At 37.4% G+C, this 9317-nt stretch overlaps 1 protein-coding gene across 1 annotated transcript in view; it reads right to left on the bottom strand.

Moving 5' to 3' along the window:
- The window catches only part of LOC112071222 (zinc finger protein 180-like), a gene marked incomplete at its 5' end in the record, with an annotated part of 27016 nt that extends 23455 nt beyond the window's left edge, over positions 1-3561 (bottom strand). Inside the window, one exon of the mRNA XM_024138677.2 lies at positions 2659-3561. Within this exon, the coding sequence (XP_023994445.2) occupies positions 2746-3561 (816 nt within the window). The remainder of the gene's footprint in view (positions 1-2658) is intronic.
- Positions 3562-9317: the final 5756 nt, after the last annotated feature.

The raw sequence follows: 9317 nt of genomic DNA, 5'->3' as shown, positions 1-9317 counted from the left end.
AGCGACGTCGTTTAGAAATGTGTGTTCAGCTTGTGTTATGAGGAATGACAGAGGTAAGGACCTCTTTCTAAGGTGATTGGCCGAGGTGTCCTTCCTTCTTTGAGGCACGCTCTGTCGAAGCGGCGGCGGTTCGTTTCCTGTTTTCCTTTGTAATGGAACACACTTTTGTCCGGTTCGAAGATGATTATTGCATCATTATGCATAAAAAAACAACTTGAAGCATGGAGTTAGACATCGTTCTTGAGGGCAGTGTTTCTATTGAACTGTTAGTGATACAATTCTTGCCTTTTTCGGTCTGGATTTTGTGACTCGGTTTTGGAGCCAAGGAATTTCTGAACAAACGAGGAGTCAAAAAGCTAGCCGCTAACTTTTCAAACAAGTCAAACTCATTTCTATTTAATCTCATTGATGCTTAAAATGTAATACACTATAATATTTCATACGGAAAGAAGTATGCTCACAAGAAGTTAATCTTTAAACCTATGTAAAATATGTTTTGTTTACTGAATTTTTATAATGAGTATTTCTGTATTTGAATTTGGCGCCCAGCAGTTTCACTGGCTGTTGAAGAGGTGGGATGCTAAAGTCTCACTATCCAAGAGAGGTTAATAAGTGGACAACATCCAGTGAAATTGGAGGGTGCGCAATTCAAATCTATAATCGTAATATTAAACATTTATGAACATACAAGTATCTTGTATCGTTTAAAATCTTAAATKATTGTTAATCTAACTGCATTGTCCGATTTACAATAGGCTTTACAGCGAAACCATGCGATTGTTTGAGGACGGAGCCCCACAACATTTTTTTCAACGAGCACAGGCTTCATAAAAATCACAAATAGCGATTAAATAAATCACTTACTTTTGAAAATCTTCTTCTGTTTGCAATCCCAAGGGTCCCAGCTACAACATGAATGGTAATTTTGTTAGATAAAATCCTTATCCCCCAAAAAGTCAGTTCAGTTGGCGCCATCGATTTCAGTAATCCACTCGTTGAACGTGCAGACAAAGGAGTCCAAAAAGCTACCGCTAAACTGTTCAAACAAGTCAAACTACATTTCTATTTAATCCTCAGAAATCTTAAAATGTAAATACACTATAATATTTCATACGGAAAGAAGTATGTTCAGTGTAAAAGTAGTAAGCGCGCATCCTCTTCATCGCGCGCCAACAGACTGATATTGTATCGGGACTCTTTGTACAAAAACTTCAAATTCTTGCTCGTTTTTGAAGAAGCCTGAAGCCTGAAACAATGAACAAAAACAAAAATGAACAAGCCTGAAAATGAACAAGCCTGAAACAATGAACAAAAACAAAAATGAACAAGCCTGAAACAATGAACAAAACCTGTTGACATCTAGTGGAAGCCAAAGGAATTGCAATCTGGGAGCTGGAATTACATAGAACCCATAGCTTTCCATTATAAGAGCCTAGGAGCTCCAAAACAATTCCGGTTGGTTTTTCTTTGGATTTTCTCCTGCCATATCAATTGTGTTATAGTCTCATACATTATTAAATCATTAGATGTGAAGTTATGAAACCTGTGCCGGTGGAATTTTTTTATGTGGGGCGCCATCCTCAAACAATCGCATGGCATGTTTGCTGTAATAGCTACTGTAAATCAGACAGTGCAGTTAGATTAACAAAAATGTAAGCTTTCAGTCGATATAAGACACTTGTATGTTCATAAATGATTAAAATCCATAATATTTCTGATTATTTATTCCAACAGGAAGTTGTCCCTCTAGCGGATCCATTATTACCATGACTACCGGGACTCCTGTCCCTAAAACTGATTATAGACTCAATTTATTATACTGCGTCCATGTGTATAGGCTGAAACGCATGTTGAAATTAAATAGCCTTTTCAACTTTCACTTTCAACTAAAACCTATATTGTAGGTCGRGCATAGTCTTATTTTCAACGAAATTTTGCTAAGTGGGATATCCCCAATGTCACAGTTTAAACGTGTCCAAATCAATAGTCCAAATGCAGAAACAGTTTGGGATAAATTGAAAAMCTAAACATAAAATGTACTATATACCCAAACATCTGCCACAATAATCATATTACTTGCATTTTTTTTTTTWAAAGCACCTTATAAATTGCACAAGCACCAAAAATGCTGTTGTTTTAACAAGTAGCAATAAATCACTGATATCGATTAGGGGGGAAATCAGGTTGAAACTAACAACAACAAAAAACACATAGAAATGGGAGATATCTTTTACCTCACTGGTTAGAGGAMAACCTGCAGAAGACAGTCAGCTACATTTGGAGTGATGCATTTAAATTTAGGGGTCGCTAAACAAAGGAACACAACACGTATTTGTCATCACTCTTCGATATCATGTTGTGTGAGAGTGGGGAGATGAAGTTTCACRTCCGGTTAAAACTAACAGCTCAAAAACCACACGGAATCTGGGGATAATGTGTACATCACTGGTTAAAGGACAACTTGTAGAAAACAACTAGCTACATTTTGAAGTGTTGCATTTTGATTCAAGTGGGTCACAGCTCTTTTTGTGTTAGTCACTTTTTGTTAAATCATATAAATAGTACTCTTCAATTTCAGAGCCTGGATTTTCCCCCTGAGGCTAATATCCATATCACACTGAAATCAACAGAACAGGGGACAAACGTTTATGGTCCTACATTGTGACATCATTAAAATACTCCTTCTACAATGTTAAAACATTCTACATTGTGACATTAATTCATTAATATCATGAAACAACTCCTTCATGTATGTATTTTCTGATGTTTGATCAGAGATCTTTTATCAGAGTATCTCTTGTCACATTGATCACAGCTGTAAGGTTTCTCTCCTGTGTGTGTTCTCTGGTGTACAATAAGACTGCTAGATGAAGTTAAACTCTTCCCACATTGATCACAGCTATAAGGTTTCTCTCCTGTGTGTGTTCTCTGGTGTGATACCAGGTTGCTTAAGTGAGTAAAACTCTTCCCACATTGATTACAGCTATAMGATTTCTCTCCTGTGTGTRTTCTCTGGTGTGATAAAAGGTTGCATAAGTGACTACAACTCTTCCCACATTGATCACAGCTGTAAGGTTTCTCCCCTGTGTGTGTTCTCTGGTGTGATATCAGGCTGGTTGAATGAGTAAAACTCTTCTCACATTGAKYACAGCTRTAAGGTTTCTCTCCGGTGTGTATTCTCTGGTGTGATATCAGGCTGGTTGACTGAGTAAAACTCTTCCCACATTGACCACAGATATAAGGTTTCTCTCCTGTGTGGATTCTCTGATGAATTTTGATGCCTGCTGAGGWGGTGAATCTCTTCCCACAGTCAGAGCAGCAATGAGATTTSTTCCCTGTGGGTCTCCGCTGGTGTTTCTTGAGGTGTTTTGATCTGGGGAGACTCTTCTCTKCCTCATCAGCATCATGATGTTGTTGAGGCTCCCCACGGTAGTCACTTCTCTCTCCTGTGTGAACAACAAAGTCAGACAGATGGTTCAAGGCYCACAATAGCAGAAATCCACTGTAAAAGTTGATGCCAACAGCGAAGCCATGATGTTGTACAACAATTGASGTCTGTAATGAATGTTAAAATTATTTGACAATTGTCTTAAGACAGTCAAGTGAGCAACAAAAGTCAAATKTAGTCTTGTTTTCACATTAGTAGTAACATTGATGATTKTAGGCTAGAAATAAATTATTCAAGTTGTTGAAATCCTAAGCAGTGTGCCAGAYGACTTTTGGTCTCCAATATAGGCCCCTTTCTGTGTTTACTAAAATTAGCGCACGAGGGCATTGCACACGCAATTTGGTTGCAGAAGCTCCTCCATGCTAATGAGGAAACAACTAGTTATACCAATACCATAGACCTACTGTAGGACCCATAACTTCACCTAACAACAACATAGACCTATTGTATGACCCATAACTTCACCTAACAACAATATAGACCTAGGACTATAAATTATTTAATATTTCAGGTGAAACATGGAAACTAAAATGTCTTTGTCATGACATTTCATAACCTGATCACCAGATAATTTTGTCAATAATCCCACTAGGCTACTCTATAATGTGTTGTCATTCTAAATGTCCTGAATAAAGGAACAGTTTTCTACACTAGAGGTCGACCGATTATGATTTTTCAACGCCGATACCGATTATTGGAGGACCAAAAAAAGCCGATACCGATTAAATCGGACGATTTGTATATATATATATATATATTTGTAATATTGACAATTACAACAATACTGAATGAACAATGAACACTTATTTGAACTTAATATAATACATCAATAAAATCCATTTATTCTCAAATAAATAATGAAAGATGTTCAATTTGGTTTAAATAATGCAAAAATAAAGTGTTGGAGAAGAAAGTAAAAGTGCAATATGTGCCATGTAAAAAAGCTAAAGTTTAAGTTCCTTGCTCAGAACATATGAAAGCTGGTGGATCCTTATAACATGAGTCTTCGATATTCCCAGTTAAGAAGTTTTAGGTTGTAGTTATTAAAGGACTATTTCTCTCTATACCATTTGTATTTCATATACCTTTGACTATTGGATGTTCTAATAGGTACTTTAGTATTTCCAGCCTAATCTCGGGAGTTRATAGGGTTGAAGTCATAAACAGCAGAGCTGCTGGCAAACGCAGTAAAGTGCTGTTTGAATGAATGCTTACGAGCATGCTGCTGCCTACCACCGCTCAGTCAGACCGCTATAATCAATAATTATAATAACACACAAATGACGAGCCTTTAGGTCATTAATATTGTCAATCCGGAAACGATCATTTCGAAAAAAAACGTTTATTCTTTCAGTGAAATACGGAACCGTTCCGTATTTTATCTAACGGGTGGCATCCATAAGCCTAAATATTGCTGTTACATTGCACAACCTTCCATGTTATGTAATAATTCTGGCAAATTAGTTCGCAACGAGCCAGGCGGCCCAAACTGTTGCATATACCCTGACTTTGAGTGCAATGAACGCAAGAGAAGTGACACAATTTCCCGAGTTTAATATTGCTTGCTAACATTAATTTCTTTTAACTAAATAATGCAGGTTTAAAAATATATACTTCTGTGTATTGATTTTAAGAAAGTCATTGATGTTTATGGTTAGGTACATTTGTGCAACGATTGTGCTTTTTTCGCAAATGCGCTTTTGTTAAATCATCCCCCGTTTGGCGAAGTTGGCTGTCTTTGTTAACCTCTAACGAGCCTCTACCCCGGGTCGGGATCACCCCCCATCCCCCCACACACTGATTAGCATAGCTAGCATAGCTTCACAAGTAGATAGTAGCATCTAAATATCATTAAATCACAAGTCCAAGACACCAGATGAAAGATACAGATCTTGTGAATAAAGCCACCATTTCAGATTTTTAAATGTTTTACAGGGAAGACAAAATATGTAAATCTATTAGCTAAACACGTTAGCAAAATACACCACCATTCTAACTCCATCAGTTTCTTACTCCTTCAGGTGCTATCACCAATTCGGCTCAACTAAGATATTGATATCCACTAACCAAGAAAAAACCTCTTCAGATGACAGTCTGATAACATATTCATGGTATAGGATAGTTTCTGTTAGAAAAAAGTGCATATTTCAGGTAGAAATCACAGTTTACAATTGCACCGACCATCACAAATCGACTAGAATTACTAGATAGAGCAACGTGTATGACCAATTTACTCATCATAAAACATTTCATAAAAATAGAAAAAGCATAGCAATGGAAAGACCCAGTTCTTGTGATTTCAGACCATATTTCAGATTTTCTAAGCGTTTTTCAGCGAAAACACAATAAATCGATAAGTTAGCATACCACATGTGCAAACGTTACCAGAGCATCGATTCCAGCCAAAGAGCGCTATAACGTAATCACCGCCAAAATATATTAATTTTTTCACTAACCTTCTCAGAATTCTTCCGATGACACTCCTGTAACATCATTTTACAATATACATATACAGTTTTCGAAAAGGTGCATATTTAGCCATACAAAACCGTGGTTACACAATAAAAATACTAGGAAATCAAGCCTCAATATGTCTGACGTCATCTATCAAGTGATCTAGTTTAATTGAAAGCTAATCATATACTTGACTAAAAAATACAGGGTTGACAGCAATCGAAAGACAAATTAGTTCTTAATGCAACCGCTGATTTACATTTTTAAAATTATCCTTACTTTTCAATACAGGGTTCGCCAAGTGAAGCTATACCAAAACAAATGGCGAAATATGCGTTTAAAATATTTCGACAGAAACACGATTTATCATATTAAATATTGCTTACTTTGAGCTGTTCTTCCATCAGATTCTTGGGCAATGTATCCTTTCTATGTTTATAAACGTCTTTTGGTCGATAGATGTCCTCTGTCCTTCGGAATATCCACTAACGATCGAACGGGACCCCAAAACGTGTCCAAACTTTCAGAGTGCACAACAAAGAAATTCCTCAAAAATCGCACTAAAACGGATATAAATTGCTATAAAACGGTTCAAATTAACTACATTATGATGTTTTTAACAACTATAACGACTGAAAACATGACGGAGAGAATATTTGCTGGTTAGAACGACATTTGGAACGAGGCAAGTCCGATTGCCTTCACGCTCAGGCGCACGACGAGAAAGGCGTCCCTAAACATTTTGTGGTTTTATAATGGCTGGGATTGTGCAATAGATTTCATTCAAAACGTGATGACGTACAGACACCCAGAGGAAGACGTAGGCAGTGTCGGTTTCTTCATAGCATTCACTGTCGCCTTAAAAACAGACCCCAGATCAGGGGTAAAAATTTCTGAAATCTGAACCCTGTCATGAAAAGTGCTGTAGAAATTGTTCTGTACCACTCAGAGACAAAATTCCAACTTCTATAGAAACTAGAAGGTGTTTTCTATCCAATAATAACAATAATATGCATATTGTACGATCAAGAATTTAGCACGAGGCAGTTTAATTTGGAGACCCAAATATGCTAATGCGGAACAGCACCCCCTATAGTTGCAAGAAGTTAAAAAGAAATAGTCTTCACACAGTTCGCAATGAGCCAGGCGGTCCAAACTGCTGCATATACCCTGACTCTGTTGCACAGAACGCAAGAGAAGTGACACAATTTTCCCTAGTTAAAAGAAATTCATGTTAGCAGGCAATATTAACTAAATATGCAGGTTTAAAAAATATATACTTGTGTATTGATTTTAAGACAGGCGTTGATGTTTATGGCTAGGTACACATTGGTGCAACGACTGTGCTTTTTTCGCGAATGCGATTGTTAAATCACCCGTTCAGCGAAGTAGGCTGTGATTCAATGATAAATTAACAGGCACCGCATCAATTATATGCAATGCAGGACAAGCTAGATAAACTAGTAATATCATCAACCATGTGTAGTTAACTAGTGATTATGTTAAGATTGATTGTTTTTTATAAATACGTTTAATGCTAGCTAGCACCTTACCGGGCTCCTTGCTTCACTCGCAAAACAGGTAGTCAATCTGCCACGCAGTCTCCTCGTGGAGTGCAATGTAATGCGCCATGATCGGTGTCGAAAAATGCCGATTACCGATTGTTTTGAAAACTTGAAATCGGCCATTGCGATTAAATCGGTCGACCTCTACTCTACACATTATGAGCTAAGTATCACTGTGTGCAAACAGACTAACGAGACCCTACTGTAAATCAAGCAGACAATAACATTAAAAACACCAATTTGTTAGGGATGTTGGATCCAACGTGGAGCACGGCATACCTGTCTTTACCAGAGTAATGAATGAAGAAGCACTTTGGTTGTTGTTGCATGTCGTGATGTTTGTCATGTGACTGTCATTCAGAAAATGATTTCCGGGATCAGCTGATGATAGTTGAACATGTGACTGTAACTAAACAGCTACAGTATTAAGTATTATGTGTAATGATAGAAGAACCACATTAATAGTATCCATTTGGGTGTTGTGAATCAACTTAAGGGGACTCTCGGATTTAGCAAACTCTGAAATGATTTAGGATTTCTGTGCCCATGAAAACTGTTTTCCCAGCGTAACATAAGAAGACACTAAATGTTACGTAGTTAGAGTGCATTTCAGAGATCTGAATACAAAAAAACTGTCCGACAGCAAGATCCAGTATTTAAGTTGAAGTTCATTATATGACAAGCTTAACGTTATAACTATAACTACTGTTCCCTGAAGGAGGGAAACTAGGTACAACATACTATTAAATCGGTGCATCGCTGGAAGCCCCGCATTCCACAGGTGATGAGCGTAAGGATCAATTTATTCCTTCAATTTAATACCGCTCTTCACGGACCCAGGAAGGGGTTTGGCCAAACAGGTGTTTTACCTCRTTTCCCTCCTTCAGGGAACACTAATTATAGTCATACAGTTACACTCCCTTTCAGTCGGTCAACTTCGGTACAACATACTAYGGGGAAATACAATCATTCCCCATGCCGATCCAAACGGATACTAAATGAAACGGCCCATGGCAGACCACCCAGACCTGACCCTACAAGAGATTTGTCAATTTATTCATTGTCTTTTGTTTGAAACACTCCTGTCAATGTTGAGTAAGGACACACACCTGATTACACATATAGAAGTAGGAATAATCTACCTGTATAAATGTGCCCATTTGAGGATGTCTGATAATATTTCTGATTGTCTTAACGCTCCACCACTAATGAGTTGTGGAGCTTATCAAAGTATTTTTTCTTCACCTCAAACAACAAGTAAACAAAGGCTTATTAAAATAAATTGCAATAGTTCCTCAAAGTATTTTCGTAAAATATTTTCAGCTCTCGCCCTTTCGATAACCACTCAGAATAAAAGGGAACTCCCTTTTCCCTCCCCGAACTCACTGGGGAGGGAAACTGAGGGCCCAGAATATTTTATACAATGTTGCAAGCATGCTATCTCCAGTTTCTGCCGACCCAGAAGATAGTTGATACGTTTCAAGTTCGTTGTAGACAGGCCATGCTTAGCTAATGTGATTTATTTTTAAAATCTGGATATTTTCTACCTGCAGGCTGCAATGTTTTTATTTGTTGCCTTTATGTAGGCATTTTTTTTACATCGTTGGCAATGGCAATAAAACTTACTTTTAGATTTGTATAATTTAATGTAGATTTAGATAGAATGTAGATTAATCACAGACAAAGAATTTGAGATACTGTTATAAATTAAATGAAACTGCTCCACGAAAATGTGCATATGAAAATCATAACTGGCACGCAGATCGGTAGAAATGGTCAGATAAATTTGCACTCCAAATGGAAAAGGTTGCCGACCGCTGGTGTAGCCTATTACCAAACATTTCAGGAGC

Source organism: Salvelinus sp. IW2-2015, unplaced genomic scaffold (assembly GCF_002910315.2).
Source record: "Salvelinus sp. IW2-2015 unplaced genomic scaffold, ASM291031v2 Un_scaffold1547, whole genome shotgun sequence".
Taxonomy (NCBI): Eukaryota; Metazoa; Chordata; class Actinopteri; order Salmoniformes; family Salmonidae; genus Salvelinus; species Salvelinus sp. IW2-2015.
Note: the sequence above shows the minus strand (reverse complement) of the source record. Positions and strands in the feature narration are given on the sequence as shown.